Below are 19,224 nucleotides of genomic sequence, written 5' to 3'. Positions count from 1 at the left end.
GAGCGGGCGTGTATTATATTGAATGGTAGTTACAGAACAATGGAGAGGGATTGCGCATGTATGACCCCCCCCCCCTCTAAGGAAAAAGAGGAATATGTTATAATATCTCCAGACTTCTCCTTTATGGAGGCTTCTAATCTAATATGTTGGTTACCTAATAATCTTTTTCTCACCTGTGGTTTGTACAGTCCTCCTTACTGTAATGAAAATCAGGTGTTGGTGAAAACAAACTGCTGCAGTGTAAAGCATGGGGGGACTTGAGCTGCAGTCTGAGCCTCTGATATATAGAAGTGGAGTTCAGAGTCCAAAGACGTTACAAAAAGAACAGAGACCGGCACAGGAGACCAAGAACCAAAATGCGAGAAATGGGGAACATTTACCAATATGGGGGGCTGGAAGAACCTTGGTCTGGGATTTTGAGATAATGGGATACCCCTTTAAACTATTCCTTCAATACTTCACAGTGACTTACTGTATATAATTCTCTTGTCAGACATGTCATGTATCCAGTCGTGGTGGACAACTTTTTTGGAAAAGGGATGTGTCCTACTAGTAGAGATAAGATAAAAGAATTTGAGGAGCATTTCCGGAGGTTCGATGAAGGCTTTGAGTATGGATCACAGATACCAGAGTGGTTTCTAAGGTAAGTGATTCCACAACCCAAGACATATTATAACTGGTAACTGGCTTAATATACGTATAGAGGCATTGCGCAGAGTATATGATAATTGTAAGCTCCTGTGGTCAAGACTCTCTCAATGGGAACTACTTATAATTTATGTTTCTTAAAGATACACTTGGTTTATTCTGCCCTGTATGTAACAACGTTGCGCACGGACAGCCAAAGATGCAACAAAGAGGTGGGGACCTTTTAATAAATTTGTCACATCTTACTCCAACTTGTTTCCTATTAAGGCTGGCGTATGGAAGGCCAATCTTTATAAATTTCCGCTTTGCTGTAAAATACTAATGTCCTACCTGATGTTTTTAGCTTTTAATCTCTAAGTATAATAGATTAGGCATTGCATTGATTTTAGTATAAAAGAGGAGCCACAAAAAGGGGAGGAGACAACCGGGGCTATGCATCTCCATGAAGCCTGGGTGACTCTGTGACTAAATTACAATTTCATAGTGGCTAAAAATGGTTGCTGTAACTTAGCTGCTTCCAGGACTTGGCTATTAGAGGAAGAAGAGATCAGGAGCATAACTGGAAGACATAGGAATAAAATTGAGGTCTCAGAGACAGGACGAGAAGAGGGAGCAGCACAGCCAGGTTCTGATTTTGGAGCATAGATATGATTTTATGTTACTGTCAGCCCCTGACAGAGTCCAGAGTCCTCTGTGCTGTAATATTATGGATAGGAGCACAAAGGGCGATCACTTGTAGTGATACTTTGTACTTTTCTATTTAGATAGTGATAGCCTGGCTGATACAAGGCTTATTGTACAGATAATATTAGCACTCAGTGCTGATTGTCACCAAAGATGTAAATATGGCCGTATAATAATAAATCAGAAGTTCGAGCAATATCATGTTGTGTCAGACATTTTTCCAACATGATCTTCCACCACAGTCACCGATTGGTGTCGGGTATGCTGCAGAGGACGTAGGGCAGGGTCAAGGAGAAGAGTAGATGCAGAGGTCCGGATATCCAAGGGTCAATACCAGGATGGCAGACAGAAAGGGGCAGAGGTAACAAGAATGAGGCCTCGTGCACACGGCCGTCATTTTTACCCACTATTACGGATCCGTAATTGCGGATAAAATACTGACCCATTAATTTCTATTGACCACGGACACCTTCTCGTGTATATATATATATATATGCAGGTGTGTGTCCGGCCCGTAGAAATGACCCGCAAAAATAGGACATGTCCTATTTTTTGCATTTAGGCCTCATGCACACGAACGTGTAGTATTTATGGTCAGTAAATACTGCACGGACGGGCCACGGAGTGTCACCCGCATTTGCGGACCGTGCTCACAGTAATAAGTATAGGAGCACGGTCCATAAATGCAAAAAATAGGACATGTCCTTTGTTTTGTGGGCCATTTCTACGACCCAGACACACACCCATAAATATACGGGAAGGTGTCCGTGGCCGATAGAAATGAATGCGTCAGTATTTTATCCGCAATTATGGATCCGTAATTGCGGATAAAAATTACGGCCGTGTGCATGAGGCCTAAGTCCTAGTCCGGAAACTAGTCTATACACAGATAAGCATCAGGGAACCAGGAGTAAAGACAGAAGGGCATGGCAGGAGCGTGGTCATAACCGAGAACGCATAATACACGACAAAAACACACTAACCTGAGGTCCAGGCATTGTCCAGAAGGCAATGTCCCTGTATATATGTCAGTAGACAGGGACTTAAAGGGAATGTGTTGCCAGCAAAAAATTTTTTTTTTTTTTTTAGTTAAACAATTAGTGTGTAGGTGATTAAACATTGTTCTAATTTTTTTTATTTTTTTCACGAGTCAGGAAATATTATAAATTAGATTCTAATTTATAATATTTCCCAGTGCTGGTCACTAGATGGAGCAATTCCCAAAATTGCAGCATTGCATGTGGTAAAGCAACCACATTGCTTTATGCTGCAAAATTGGAAAAAATCCCTCGCTCTAGTGAGCTCTGAGAATCCCCCCCTCCTTTATCCTGGCTAGTGCCGGGAGAAACGAGGGGATTGAACGGTCAAACCTCCTACACTGTGTGTCGCCATTTTTTGAGCTAACACACAGTGTAGAAGGTTTACATACAGTAGTAAACACACACTGAAACACGAACATACATAGAAAACACTTACCTGCTCCTGCCGCCGCCGCTCCCTCCGGTCCGTCCGCTCCGTCTGCTGCCGCTGCTCCAAGTGCACAAGTCCAGAAGCCGCGACCGGAAGTAGTAATCTTACTGTCCGGCCGCGACTTCCGGTCTACAGGAAATTGGCGCCGGACGGCGCTCAGTTCAACTTGGACTGTGTGGGAGCGGCGCATGCGCCGTTCCCACACAGACGGCGAACACCATAGTGGATGGAACGGGCCCCGTTCGCATTCACTATGGGACTGTAGCTGCCGTATTCCATGTCTGTATGTGTCGTTAATCGACACATACAGAAATGGAAAAAAATTGGCAGCCCCCATAGGGAAGAAAAAGTACAAAAAAATAAAAAAAAGTAACACACAAACACACAAATAAATATAAACGTTTTTTTTATAAAACACTAACATCAAACTGATATAAAAGATTTTTTTTTGGCGACACTATTCCTTTAAGTGGGCTACTACTGTTGTCATCATGACCCGACATTGCCAAGTACAGAGTTCCTGAGATAGCTGCTGGAGGGCAACAGAGTGGCACCAAAACCCAATGGAAGGAGTCAGCCGGAAGTGGAGAGCAGGAGCGCAATGCTGGACCACAGGGTGGTAACATGACGGTACAAGGGTGACAAGGGCCCACACAAACACCCTCCTATCTAATAAATATACAACGACACAATTAAAATTGGAAGGTGCTTGTCACAGCTTTATTAGATGTTTTCTTTTACAGAACCTGAAAATATTTAAAAACAAGTATAAACATACCGTATATGTCGGCGTATAAGACGACTGGGCGTATAAGACGACCCCCAACTTTTACCCTTAAAATATAGAATTTAAGATATACTCACCATTTCGTGCAGGAGCGCTTCACTATGGCCATCGGCGGCAGGACCCAGGACTCTCTGTCTCTTTGAACTCGCGCATGCGCAGATAGGCTGCTTCATCGCGCGAGATCTGAGAGGCAGGGAATGTGCAAAAACATTGTTGTCCGCGCCATTACTGAATGTGTGTATTTTATGTATTGAGACTTATTTTAATGTTTATTGTAAAAAAGGTGAAGGTGTATTTTTTTTTACAATTTAACAATACTTTGTTTTTACTTTATTTTTAAACTTTAATGTACTGACATATATCAGATATGTGCCAGTACATTAACCTGTGGACGGATAATACACAGGCAGTTGTTAGGACATACTTGGGTATGTCCTAACAACATGAAATATGGTAAGACAGCCCTGGGGTCCGTCAATAGACCCTGGGCTGTCTGCCCATATATGGTATGGCCCTCGGTCGCGTCACAGGAATTCCCTGTGACGCGATCCAGGGGCATCCCCCCTTCTCACATTCCCCTGAATGCTGCAGTCAGCTGTGATCGCAGCATTCAGGGGAAGAACGGCGGAGATGAGCGGTTTCTCTGATCTCCGCCGTTATAGAGCGGGGCTGCGGCTGTGTAATACAGCCATTGCCCCGCTCCTGACAGGAAGTGCGCGCGCGGTCAGCATGAGGTGATGCGGCCGGCGCTGCACTAATGAGCGGCAGTTCAGGCACTGAAGACAGAACATGGGGGTGTTTTGTAGCGCGCCCGCCATGTTCTGTCTCCAGTGCCGCCGCTCATTAGTGCAGCGCTGGCCGCATTGCATCATCCTGACCCCGCGAACTTATGACTCAGGAGCGGGGCTGTGGCTGAATTACACAGCCGCAGCCGCGCTCCCATACATTCATGTGTATTATACTGAGCTGTGCGGCTGCAATGTGCATCCCTAATGTAGACAATATCCGGCATATAAGACGACCCCACACTTTTGAAATTTTTTTAAGGGTGTAAAAAGTCGTCTTGTACGCCGATATATACGGTAATTAACATATTAACATTATGTTGGCTAAGTCCTTGACAACCTCCAAAACATAAATAAAGCAATACCCTTAAACCACTAGCTGTGACCATATAAGCCACAGTGGCGTCACCACGGGTATGCTAAAGCACCACGCTTCCCAGGGTCTGCCCCTTAGAGAAGCCCAAATCCATCGCTTTAAAATAAAACCAATATATGGTGTCAAAGACAGCAATATATATAAAAACATAAATACCGTTGCAAGGACCCGCCTACACCAAGAAGCAAAGTAAGGGTATGTTCACACGAGGGCGTCCGTTACGGCTGAAATTACGGGGATGTTTCAGCCTGAAAACATCCCCGTAATTTCAGCCGTACCGGCATGTGCAGGCGCTTGAACGCCGCGTCCATTACGGCCGTAATTAGCGCTGCTATTCATTGGAGTCAATGAATAACGGCTCCAATTACGGCCAAAGAAGTGACAGGTCACTTCTTTGACGCGGGCATCTATTTACGCGCCGTCATTTGACAGCGGCGCGTAAATATACGCCTCGTGTGAACAGACAAACGTCTGCCCATTGCTTTCAATGGGCAGATGTTTGTCAGCGCTATTGAGGCGCTATTTTCGGACGTAATTCGGGGCAAAAACGCCCGAATTACGTCCGTAAATAGGCCGTGTGAACATACCCTTAGGCCTCATGCACATGACCGTAGCCATGTGCACGACCATGATTTTCGGGTCAGCCGGGGGCGGTGTGTCACCCGCAAGCCGCCCGCAAATCACGGGCCGTGCGCATGGCCGCGGCCATTATTTGCTTTGAGCCTGGACCGCAGAACACGGACGTAATAAGACATGCCCGTTTTTTCTGCGGTCCGGGCTCCTGGGCCATGCACGGACCGTGGAAAGCACGTTCGTGTGCATGGCTCCATAGGAATGAATGGGGCCGCAATTCTCCGGTGGATTTTTGGGGGAATTGCGGCCGCAAAAGCACTCTTTGGCTAATATGACAGATCAAAATATACACCGGACTCCTAGTTATACGTCCGGTGTAATCATAAGAAGAGCGCTCCCCCCAACTCTCTCCGCCCTCCTCACAGTGATTGGCGCCTGATGTTGCAGCCATACTCACATCTGTCTCCTCTTCCTATTAACCTACAGAACTTTGAAGATGAGCAGATAGAAGAGAGTAACCAGTGGCATACATAGAAAAGAGGGGGGTCCCATAGCAAAGATTAAAATGCTCCCCCCATTTAGGTGCCACTTTTTTCCCATTCAAAAGAGCCTCTAAGACCTTTTCATGACCCTTGGGACAATTTCCTACCCCCTCTGGTGAGGAGACTCCTGCACAGGTTCTTTCCACCCTGTAACAAATAGTATAGGACTAACCAGAACTAGGTCCCTCTCTCCAAGGGCCCCATAACAGTCGCATGGTCTGTTTCTATGGAATGTACGCCCCTTAGGCTGGATTCACACGAGCACATTAACGTCCGTAATGGACGGACGTATTTCGGCCGGAAGTCCCAGACCGAACTCTGTGCAGGGAGCCGGGCTCCTAGCATCATAGTTATGTACGATGCTAGGAGTACCTGCCTCTCCGTGGAACTACTGTCCCGTACTGAAAACATGATTACAGTACGGGACAGTTGTCCTGCAGCGAGGCAGGGACTCCTAGCGTCTTACATAACTATGATGCTAGGAGCCCGGCTCCCTGCACTGAGTTCGGTCCGGGACTTCCGGCCGAAATACGTCCGTCCATTACGGACGTTAATGTGCTCGTGTGAACCCAGCCTGAGAGTAACGCATAACTGCGGGATCAGACTACAGAGTTTGCATAGGAGCTGCATATACAAAACATTAGGACATTTTTATTCAAGGGTTTTCGCAAAGTTGCTTCCTTTAAAAAATGAATAAATAAATAGATGCATTAGAGCAATAGTAATACAAAAATGGTTGTAAAAGTATACAGATGTAGCCAAGTTGATCTTGATTCTGGTAACTTGCTGCAGCATGATATCACGCAACAAAAGCCATTGAAAAAGTCATTGAATAAGTCAAGTTAAAGTTTCTTGCCAATGTGTATTTAATGAGTTAAAAGTCAAGATAAAGATGGCTACATCTGTACATACCCCTTAAAGCGGCAACATGCCAGGGCTTGACTGTCAGCATAAGTACTTCAGTTTATTTAATCCCGCATGATTCTGTCCTTCTGCCTTGCTCGTCCTTATTATTCAGTGGTTTAATCAGTGTACGCTGGTCCCAGCACAGTACAATATACAGTAATCCTATATATATTATGAGCTTAAGAGGATTTTCTGTCTTGCAGAGATTGGTCCCAGTCCAAGCAGTGGCTGCTGAACTTATTGAAAGACGTTGTAGCTGAAGCCGAAAAAAATAAACCGTCTGATGACAGCAGTAAGGTAGGAAACCGGGCAGGTACGTTTACCTGCCCTGGGGTCAAAGGGGGCACCACCACCACTATGGGCATGTTTTATAGAGAAGCGCCATACTGCGTATTTCTACACAACACCATCTTGTTCAAAGATAAAGCATGGAGAAGATGAAACCAAGACATTGTGCCTGGCATTGAGGGACATTGTGGCTGACATGGGGGGCATTGTGGCTAATATGGGGGGCATTGTCACTGGCATTAAGGGACATTGTGACTGCAACTAGGAAGTGGGCTCTAAGCCTTGAATTAGTGGATATTATGTCTGGCATTGGCGGACATTGTGGTTGGAAGTGGGGGGCATTTTGAATGACTCTGGGGGCTTTGTGGCTGAGGCGGGCATTATGACTGGCATTGGGGAATATTGTGGCTGGTAATAGAGACCAATGTCATTATGCCTAGCATTGAAGGACACTGGCTGGTTATGGGCTACACTGTGGCTGGTAATGGGGAGGGGGCATTGTGGTTGGCAGTGCGGAGGATTATGGCTAATTTATGGGGGCAATTTTTTATCTGCCACTGTATGCGTGGGTGGGTGTACAACATTAAGCAGAATTATCAGAACTTTCTTGTGTATATGTACAGGATATACGGATAGACCACAATATCCTGATTGTTGTGGATTATGCAGAATCAGATTTACATGTCTAGTGGGGATCCTCGAATTCAGAAAATTAAAGGGCTTTTCCATGGATACGACACACTTTTAAATAAACCCAAAATGTTAATATAATAAACCTGTCAATATATAAACCTTTAGGATTCCCCACTGTTTCCCACCATCTCTTAGTGTCATGACGTGTCATCCGCAGAGATGTTACCATACGCTCACATGACATGTTGTGCCTATGGACAACACGTTATCACGTAGGCCTGTAAATATAGATGCATCGGGGGAACAGTAAGGAATCCTAATAATCCAAACTTACCTGACTATCAGAAAATTCTATACCTGACTATCAGACAATGTGTAATCCCAGATTTTTCTTTCATGAATAAGTTGTTGGTATGTTTTTCTTATTTTTGCAGACCTTATTGCATCATCTGTTGGATACTCTCAATGGCAATTCCACCTACAACAACAGCTTATTACTGCTGTGGGCATCACAGGCAAATGCCAACCCGGTAAGTAACCAGTACTCCGATTATTTTATTTTTAGTTTTTATTGAGATTTTTCACAAAATAAATAGTACAAGGAGTTCTCAATATAAAAGAAGGAAGCAGTGAAAGTCAAACATGGAAATAGACCCCTGACTAAAGGCGAGAGCCACAGCAGGTTGGTGGGAGAGATTCCCATATAATACAATAAACAGAAACGATTCATGAAGGAAGATGGCCAAAGTCCAACACTGAAATGGTTTACAAGTGTCCAAGGCAAGCGGCCTACTCAGCCTATGCCTTTATTGCTGCAGATTGACACTGGCCACTATTATTATCAGAGTTAACCCAGTAATTTTGCTTTTTTCAACATCTCTTTTTTTCGGAAATCTGCTCGCGGGAAAAAACGTCTCCGCCTCCCATTGAAATCAATGGAAGGCATTTTCGGACGTTTTTTCCGACGCGGTTTCCGCGTCAAAAAACGTTTTAAAAAACTCTGTGTGAACTGGGCCTTAGGCTCAATGCATATGATGCGTATTACGTGTGGTTTTTGCCACTCGGAATTGCGTGTGGCAAATCCACAGCGTAATACAGTACCAGCATAGTCAATGTGATTCCAGGAAATCTCATGTACACGCTGCGGTATTTTTCGGGACGGAAATTGATCTTCGGTGCGTCTTGAGGAATCTGCAGCATGTCAATTTATGTTGCGTTTCCGCTTGCGAATTGTATCTGCCTAGCGCTGTGGAAAATCTCACCAAAACCCGCAGCATGAAAGCGCACCGAAAAACACACATTTAGTGCGGTTTTTGCCTGCGAATTTCCTGCGTATGGCTGCGGATTTGGTGTGTATTTTCCGCAGGAAAAGACGCAACGTGTGCATGTAGCCTTTCCCTCCGAATAAAAATGCCCTTGCGTCAAAGCTTAGGGAGGCCATTCTGTGCCCTGGTGTCTGCCTAGGCATCAGCTCAAGCATCCCCCAGGGCTCCAAGCTAAGGTGTCTCCCCCAGAATGGTGCATCCGAGCCTCCTAGGACCATCACCACATAAGGACACTACACACATGAAAAGTGATGCAAAATTACGACCTGCCATTTGAATTATAAAAATTCTTCATATTCTACCAAGCCAGAAGGTCCGGGCAGAAGTGAGTGCATGCAAAAGTGAAGGTAAAGAGGACCTGTGACTAGGTCATATAAGTTGAACTGGTTTACGGACCTCAATTGCACTGTCTTCCTGATTCCAGGGCTGGTTTTCTTAGACCCCTCCGCTCCAGAGATATAACCCACTGTTGTGTTGGCTCCCTCTATAGTAATTTGCTGTAGTTAGCCAACAGGGCCTGAACTACTCTCAAGCTGCCTTGCGCTGATTGATCATCATCAGAGGCAGGGATGCTAGCTCCACCCCGTTGGCTAACTACAGAAAATTAGCATAGAAGGAGCCAACACAACAGTGGGCCATATCTCTGGAAAAGGTCCTCTGTAAGTACATGTAAACCCCCTGACATTTCAGATACCCCTTCTGAGGGAATTCAGCACCCTGGGCTTATAAAATACTTATAGAACCAAGAGAGAAAGAATGGGCGCTGGGAACCAAGGAAATATCGAAAATACAAAAATACTTTATTCACATAATTAATTTATACAATGATAAAAGAATCCATACACCAACAATAAAAACATGGATGCTCAGCTGAAAGATTAGTCTAAATATGCACAAATAGTGCATGGAAAATATAGGGGTCTAACAAGATAGAGATGGTACAGGATATGTATACTATGATATTAAGGTAGGGTCAGCCTAGATCCATAAGTAGGGTATCACAGAAGCAAAGAAATTTATGTAATAGGTGTCATAAACACAAAAATTAGCAGCTAACAATCATTTCAAATTATCACTAGTATAATAATCATGACATGAAGATCTGTGTGCCATATATCTAGTGTGCTGCGAAACCACCAAGGATAAAGGAATAGATTCCACAAAAAATTAGAATATAGTATAAAGATTTATACCCATTATCAAGAGACCGAGTGACTGCAACTGAGCTCCACCCCAACGCGCGTTTCGGCGTTAATGCCTTCGTCTGGGACCCCCTTATCCTTGGTGGTTTCGCAGCACACTAGATATATGGCACACAGATCTTCATGTCATGATTATTATACTAGTGATAATTTGAAATAATTGTTAGCTGCTAATTTTTGTGTTTATGACACCTATTACATAAATTTCTTTGCTTCTGTGATACCCTACTTATGGATCTAGGCTGACCCTACCTTAATATCATAGTATACATATCCTGTACCATCTCTATCTTGTTAGACCCCTATATTTTCCATGCACTATTTGTGCATATTTAGACTAATCTTTCAGCTGAGCATCCATGTTTTTATTGTTGGTGTATGGATTCTTTTATCATTGTATAAATTAATTATGTGAATAAAGTATTTTTGTATTTTCGATATTTCCTTGGTTCCCAGCGTCCATTCTTTCTCTCTTGGTTCTATATGTATTGTAGTGATGCTGTATGGGTTTTACACCCCTGAATCAGCCCATTTAAAGTTCAGATAAATTTTTCCTTTATACGGTCTTTAATGGGATATACTGATTCATGTTGCTATTTTCGATTATTGTTATAAAATACTTAGCCCAGGGCCTCCATTCTGTGGCTGCTGATCACCTACTAGGGCAAACTTTGAACCCCTGGTGTACACCAAGCACTACCTACCACTGTGTATAGATCAAGTCCGCACACATTTAGGTCATTTGATCTTCAGTGTTATTGTATTATATAGATTTTTTTTATTATTTTCTTTTTATGTTAAAGTATCTATCTTTTGTTTTTTTTTCCTTGGAAGACATTAGCGCTTGTATATGTCTAACATGCACCATGGTTGTCACCACTTCTCACCAACTACTTAGAACGACCAGGTCGTATGTGTGTGTGTGTGTGTATATATATATATATATATATATATATATAATTCTGTATATCCATTGACATAATGATTATTTTCACCTCTTTGTTGGGCAGATAACATTTTGGGCCCTTGCATTTATGATCTCGGAGCCGGATGTTTACCAGAAAGCCATGAGTGAGATCACGTCGGTGTTTGGTAAAGCAGGTGACTTGTTTTTACTAGTTTTTATTTGTTGCATTTAAAACTAATATCCCCTTCTTCTCAGCATTAGGTAGGTAGGAAATGTCCAGTAACCTCTACCAGATGGTGTAACATGCTCTTACCCCCAAACAGCAGAGCGCCCCATTCCACACCTATCTCGTCCATGTCCTATTCAGCAAAAGATAAAGACCGGCTGTCCTTCCAAATCACCTCTGTAGCGAAGAGGAGCATTTTCTGTAATGAAAGTCTCATTATTTTGTAAGCCTATCCCTCCCAAGGCCACCGCAGGGGAAATGTCTAGCTGGGTGAAGCAATAAAACATCATTGCTCGAAGACCCAGACCACTCTCAGGCCGCCCCTGCTTAGTACCCTACGCTATGTGTGTACAAAGTGACACCACCAGCAGGATAGTGAGTACAGCTCTGGAGTATAATACAGGATGTAACTCAGGATCAGTACAGGATAAGTAATGTATTGTGTGTACACAGTGACTCCACCAGCAGAATAGTGAGTGTAGCTCTGGAGTATAATACAGGATATAACTCAGGATCAGTACAGGATAAGTAATGTAATGTATGTATGTATGCAGTGACTCCACCATCAGAATAGTGAGGGCAGCTCTGGAGTATAATACAGGATGTAACTCAGGATCAGTACAGGATAAGTAATGTAATGTATGTACACAGTGACTCCACCAGCAGAATAGTGAGTGCAGCTCTGGAGTATAATACAGGACATAACTGAGGATCAGTACAGGATAAGTAATGTAATGTATGTACAGTGACTCCACCAGCAGAATAGTGAGTGCAGCTCTGGAGTATAATACAGGACATAACTGAGTATCAGTACAGGATAAGTAATGTAATGTATGTACAGTGACTCCACCAGCAGAATAGTGAGTGCAGCTCTGGAGTATAATACAGGACATAACTGAGGATCAGTACAGGATAAGTAATGTAATGCATGTACACAGTGACTCCACCAGCAGAATAGTGAGTGCAGCTCTGGAGTATAATACAGGATGTAACTCAGGATATGTACAGGATAAGTAATGTAAGTACACAGTGCAGATTTTATCTTTGTGTAAAATGATGTTCAAAGATGACATACTCTTTAAAAAGGTTTTCCAGGCATAAATGAAGTTATGGCTCCAAAATAGGAAAATAAAAAAACATTTCAATATATTTATTGTATGAATTCTTCTCTCCAGTGTCGTCGCTCCCCGTCTGCATCTTCCTGTACGGAATTATATATGACACATACTGACAACACGTCCCCTGACTGTTTCGACCGACCGTTTTGTCATTGATCAATTAGCTGTAATGGACAGGCGACATGTCTGCTTGGGTGACACATCATCACATACTGTAGAAGGAAGGTGGAAGGGAGAGACACTGCTTTAACAAAGAAAAATGTATGTGGTGACTATAACTAGCAGGAGCATAGCTCAGGGCGCATGTGCCCAGAAAGCTGGGTGAAAGCCTAGCCTTGATTATGACAATATACTCATCACAGGGATTGTTCTTCGTTCTTCAAGCATTTCCACTGTTCACCAGCAGGTGGCAGTGACGGTTTTCAGGATCTATACATTTTCCTTGTATATGGCTATCAGTATAATTAGTCTTTGCGGAATGTTAAACATGGCATTGAAATTCCTTTTTATCACCGCAGATTTTAGGCTGCATGTAGGAGAACAATTGCGCTATTTGATAAGGGAAGGGAATCCAAAATACTACTTGATGCAGTTAGGAAAATATTTCTACATGTGTTACATGGAATTCGTCATGACCGGCCTAAGTAGAGTCCTGTGCTGATTGACCCTGTTAACCTTTTATTCCCCTTTCCCTTCCCATAAAGACACGTGACAACCGAGGTTGGATGTGAAATGGCCACAGCAGCCGTTTATTAATTGACATTATTTTTAATGCAATTTAATCCGAAACATTCGGATAACTCCCTTAGGAATTCGACCAGAGAATTCCTCCTATAATTCCATGACCCAACATGGGTCAGAATCATAAATAACAATCAACATTATTAACACTTAACAGAGCAGGGGAAGTCCTTGAAGCCCTTTTAACACCGGATTTCCTTTAAGTTAGCCATCTGCAAACCACCACCAACTCTTTACCTCCAGCCGTAAACCAGCTCGGAGGCACCGCTAACCTCTGCAGATGGCTCCAACCACCAGAAGACCACTTCAAAGGGATAACACCCGATGAAGTCTTCAAATGATATACCTTCCACCAGAAGACCACTTCAAAGGGATAACACCCGATGAAGCCTTCAAGTGATATACCTTCCACCAGAAGACCACTTCAAAGGGATAACACCCTATGAAGTCTTCAAATGATCTACCGTTTTGGGGGACGCATACCCCCGATGCGACCCCCCCCCCCCACCATTTTGTACTGACCAACCTCAAGGACTCCCCCCGCCAGCTGCCATGACACCCGGACCTGCTCAAAAGAAATAAAAGAAAACACAAGTTACATAAGCATACCTCAAAAGCACGATAAAATAGACAAACCCACACCAATCCAGATCCCCAAAATTTCCACCTAATTCAGGGCGGGAGGGTGGGAGCTGATTATTTTACTTGCTGCTCCTCCCGCTGCTTCCGGCTCAATGCCGAAAACAGCGGGAAGAACAGAAACACCCCCGGCTCCTCCCCGCTCCATCTCCTCCCTCTCCCTGCCTCAACTAACCCTCTCTTCCCCTATTGGCTGTCCCTCCTATGGCAGTCATGGAGGCTTCCCGTTAAGCCCTCCGTGCTGCCGTCCAGCCTCTTCTTTATATGTAGCGTGTTATTTATAACTTCTGAGGTGAAATCACAGGGACACATCACCAGACGGAGGTGGACAAATAGTCATTGGCGTAACTATAGAGGATGCAGAAGTAGTAGTCGCACCCGGGGCTTCGTAAATGTGGGGCTCCAAAGGCCCCTCTGCCACAAATGGTACATGGTAGATGGGCACTCTTAAAGATTTTGCATTGGGACCCAGGAGCTGTACGCCTCATTGTCACGTTGGGTTCGTGGACCCACTGGGCTGTACCGCCTTGGCGGTATGGCAGCTGGCCAACAGGGCGCAGGTCAAAGTCTATAGTTCGTATAGGGTACCTGTGGCAGCTCAGACAGTAGCATGGCAGGTTTGGCTGGGACTAGGCAGCGGGTAGACGTCAGGTGTGGAGTAGCAGGACAGGCGTAGAATACAGTACAGCACGATACAGCACAGCACGGCACTTGACCAGGATAGCACAGGATACAGGAAACACTGGGAACTGGAAAACACTGGGAGACCATTTGCATAGACAAACTAGGAAACGACAAACAACGCTCAGGCATAAAAGCAAGGGGCTGGGCCCCTCTTATAGTCCAGGGCACTCTTGGGCTGATTAACAAATAAAGTCTGGTGCGCGCGCTGCCCCTTTAAGAGCGGGCACGAGCGTGCGTGCGCTCCCTACGGGACCCGGCTGAGGTGAGTGGAAGTGAGCGCTGGCGTCTCCTGAGGAGACTGGGGCCAGCACTCACAGACCCATGGCTGCGGCCGTCAGGGGAGGGTGAACCTGACGGCCCGCAGCCACGGACATGACAGTATCCCCCCTCTTACGCACCCTCTTCTTGGGGCCAGAGTGAGAGAGAAACTTCTTCAGAAGAGTAGGAGCATTGAGGTTCTCCTTTGGCTCCCAGGACCTCTCTTCAGGACCAAACCCCCTCCAATCCACCAAATAAAAAGTCTTTCCTCTCACTCTCTTGGTGTCCAAGATCTACTTAACTTTGAAGGTGTCTGAAGGGCCGCTGGAGGCAACCGCAGGGCAAGGAGTGTTGGTAAGCGGTTCAGAACCAATGGTTTCAGGAGAGAGACATGGAAGGAGTTGGGGATCCTGAGGGTAGGAGGCAGCCGAAGCTTGTAGGCAACAGGGTTGACCCGCTGCAGGATCTCGAAGGGTGCTAGGAACCAGGGAGCAAATTTGTACGACGGCACCCTCAGACGAATATTCCTGGAGGACAGCCAGACCTTCGTGCCAGGAAGAAACAGAGGAGGTTCTCTTCTCCTTGTGTCCGCCTTCCGTTTCATGCGGTCGACCGCCAGCAGGATGGAGGATCGAGATCTGCAGAAAGTCCCTAAAAGCCGTACAGGCATCGGGAGAGGAATTCATGGGTGTTGTCCATAGACAATGAAGAACGGTGTATTCCTTGTGGACTCGCTGGTGTGATTATTGTAAGAGAATTCAGCCCACGGGAGCAACTGCACCCAGTCATCATGCTGCTTGGAGATGAAGTGGCGTAAGTAGTTCTCCAAGATCTGATTGATCCTCTCGATCTGACCATTGGACTGAGGATGGTAGGCCGAGGAAAAGTCCAACTTTACACCTAGGAGTCCGTAGAGGGCTCTCCAGAACTTTGGGGTGAACTGAACCCCCCGATCAGACACAATATGCTGTGGCAAGCCGTGCAGGCGGAAGATGTGTTGGATGAACAGCTTGGCCAGTAGAGGAACAGAAGGAAGACCGGTCAGAGGAACAAAGTGGGCCATCTTCGAAAATCGATCCACCACCACCCAGACAGTACTGCATCCAGCAGAGAGAGGCAGGTCAGTAATAAAGTCCAAAGATATATGCTGCCAGGGAGCATCGGGCACAGGCAATGGCTAGAGCCGGCCAGCAGGTCCGGAGTGAGCGACCTTGTTAGCTGCACACACTGAGCAGGAGGAAACAAAGTCCAAAATGTCCTTGGGCAGCGTGGCTCATCAGAAATGACGGGCAATCAGATCTCGGGTCTTATGGGTCCCCGCGTGACCTGCCAGTCTAGAAGAGTGTCCCCAGCGGAGCATTCTCCCTCGGTCAGCCAGGCGCACAAAAGTCCTCCCTGGAGGAATGTCCCCAACTTGCAGGGGATTGACAGAGACAATGCAAGATGGATCAATAATGTTCTGTGGAATTTCCATGGTGTCTTCTGTCTCAAAAGACCTGGACAAGGCATCGGCCCACACATTCTTGTCGGCCGGGTGACAATGGAGCTCAAACTGGAACCTAGTAAAGAACAGTGACCACCTGGCCTGACGAGGATTCAGCCGTTGGGCCGTCTGGAGATAGGTGAGGTTTTTGTGGTCTGTAAAAATCAGGATGGGATAAGGTGCGCCCCCTAGTAGAAGTCTCCACTCCTCCAGGGCCAATTTGATGGCCAGTAACTGCCGATCCACAATCGAGTAGTTGCGTTCTGCGGAAGAGAAGAGCTTAGAGAAATATCCACATACCATAGACTTGCCCTTGGAACTTCTCAGGAACAGGAGTGCACCAGCACCGACAGAGGAGGTGTCCACCCCCAACGAGAACTGTGGAGAAACATCCTGAATGATGGAGGATAGAGGCTGATGTGAAGGCACTCTTCAGGCTATTGAATGCGGACTCTGCCTCAGGAGTCCACACCTTGGCGTTCATGCCCTTCTTAGTGAGGTTAGAGATAGGAGATGTCAGTGAGGAGAAGTTTGGAATAAACTGTCTGTAAAAATTAGCGAATCCCAGAAAGCGCTGTATGGCCCTCAAGCCTTGAGGGCGTGGCCATTCCAGAACGGACTTGACATTTTCGGGATCCATCTTGAGACAATGTAGCCCAGGAAGGGTAGAGCATCCTTTTCAAACACGCCCTTCTCCAACTTGGCGTACAGACAATTCTCTCTTAACAGCACAAAAACTTGACGGACATGTCTCTGAGTCACAGGATCTGGAGAAAAAATCAAGATATCATCAAGATAGACCACAACACAAACATAGAGGAGGTCACAGAAAATGTAATTAACGAACTCCTGGAAGACCGCGGGAGCATTACACAGGCCGAAGGGCATTACTAGGTACTCATAGTGTCAATCACAGGTGTTAAATGCAGTCTTCCATTCATCACCCTGGCGAATCCGGATTAGGTTGTAAGCCCCATGCAGGTCTAGTTTTGAAAAAATCATGGCACCACGTATACGATCAAACAATTCAGAGATCAGTGGCAACGGATACTTCTTTTTCACCGTGATTTGGTTGAGACCCCGGTAGTCAATACAAGGACGCAGGGAGCCGTCCTTTATTTTGACGAAGAAGAACCCGGCTCCTGCTGGGGACGAAGACTTCCGTATGAAGCCCCTCTCCAAGTTCTCTTTAACATAGGCGGACATGGACAGAGTCTCTGGCAAGGAGAGAGGATATATCCTACCACGGGGAAGGGATGCACCAGGGATCAGCTCGATAGGACAGTCATACACTCGGTGTGGGGGCAGTGTCTCCGCCTTCCTTTTGCTGAAGACGTCCGAAAATGCAGCATAATGACCATTCAATCCTGCCAATGACCGAGGCAGAGGAGGCTGGACTGCACGAATCTGCACCAGGCATCGGCTGTGACACTCGGGACCCCACTGCGGGACCTCTCCAGTGTTCCAGTCCAGGACTGGGGCATTTAGTCTGAGCCAAGGCAGGCCCAGCAGCACGGGGTTAACGGCCTTGGAATGAGACATAGAAAGATAGAAGTTCGGAGTGGATAGCCCCTACTTGGGGCCTCAGCTGCTTGGTCACAGCTATAACTGGGTCTGGTAGAGGTAGTCCATTTACCGATGCAACCATCAACGGTCTCTCCAGAGGGGTAGTGGGTAATTGAAGAAGGTCCACCAGGTCTCTACAAATGAAATTAGCAGCGGATTCAGAGTCTAGATATGCAGAGACCTGATGCGTTTTCTCATCGGATACACTATGGTCACGGGTATGGACAACTTAGACGGGAGTCCTTCTTTGCCCAAGGTTGTCTCTCCTACCAACCCTAGGTTTTAGGGCTTTTGGGGACACAGATGCACAAGATGGCCTCCGAGGCCGCAATAAAGATAGAGTCCCGAAGTGCGTCTGCGTTGTCTCTCCTGGGTAGATAGCTTATATTGGTCCATCCTCACAGACTCCTTAGGAGGATTGGCATCTGAGGACGGCAGGGGTTGCTGCAAAGTAGGGGCCAGACTAGGAAGACCTCCCTCCCGACTAACCTCGTGGAGCCGTTCTCGGAGCCTTCTATCAATCCGGGCAGCCAGAAGAATGAGGTCATCCACGGTAGATGGCAGGTCTCAAGCGGCAAGTTCGTCCTTAATTTTAGGAGACAGTCCATGCCAGAATGTAGCTACCAGGGCCTCATTATTCCACAACAGTTTTCCCGTCAGGATGCGGAAGTGGATGGTGTACCCGCCCACAGAGATGTCTCCTTGGCGTAGGTTCAGCAAGGAAGCCGCTGCAGAGGAGACTCGTCCAGGCTCCTCAAACACTGTGCGAAATGTCCAGAGGAACCCCTAGAAGGCACGGGTCTCTGGATCCTGTCTCTTCCAGATAGGATTTGCCCATGCAAGGGCCTTCCCAGTGAGAAGAAAGATGATGAAAGCGACCCTTGCGCCATCAGACGAGAATGTCCTTGAATACAGGCTGAAGTGGATCTGGCACTGGTTCAAGAATCCACGACAGGTAGGTCAGCTATATAAACAGATGGAGCGGGCTGCACAGGCGGGTACTGAAGTGATAATGGGAGATTTTAATTTCCTGGATATTAATTGGTGTCATGGTTCGGCTTCAACTGCAAAGGGGAGACATTTCCTCAACCTGTTGCAGGAAAATTTTATGGGCCAGTTTGTGGAAGACCCGACTAGAGGTGAAGCTCTGTTGGATCTGGTCATTTCTAATAATGCAGATCTTGTTGGGAACGTCAATGTTCGTGAAAACCTCGGTAACAGTGATCACAATATAGTTACATTTTACCTATACTGTAAAAAACAAACGCAGGCTGGGAGAGCAAAAACATTTAATTTTAAGAAAGCCAATTTCCCCAGGATGAGGGCGGCAATTCAGGATATGGACTGGGAAGAACTAATGTCAAATAATGGGACAAATGATAA

At 45.8% G+C, this 19,224-nt stretch overlaps 1 protein-coding gene across 1 annotated transcript in view; it reads left to right on the top strand.

Moving 5' to 3' along the window:
• The window catches only part of CYP39A1 (cytochrome P450 family 39 subfamily A member 1), an 81,565-nt gene that overhangs the window by 19,843 nt on the left and 42,498 nt on the right, over positions 1-19,224 (top strand). The window contains exons 4-7 of the mRNA XM_075860955.1: positions 494-643; positions 6,975-7,068; positions 8,127-8,222; positions 11,230-11,320. Of these exons, the coding sequence (XP_075717070.1) occupies positions 494-643; positions 6,975-7,068; positions 8,127-8,222; positions 11,230-11,320 (431 nt within the window). The remainder of the gene's footprint in view (positions 1-493; positions 644-6,974; positions 7,069-8,126; positions 8,223-11,229; positions 11,321-19,224) is intronic.

The sequence above is a fragment of the Rhinoderma darwinii genome, chromosome 4 (assembly GCF_050947455.1).
Source record: "Rhinoderma darwinii isolate aRhiDar2 chromosome 4, aRhiDar2.hap1, whole genome shotgun sequence".
NCBI classification, from domain to species: Eukaryota; Metazoa; Chordata; class Amphibia; order Anura; family Rhinodermatidae; genus Rhinoderma; species Rhinoderma darwinii.
Note: the sequence above shows the minus strand (reverse complement) of the source record. Positions and strands in the feature narration are given on the sequence as shown.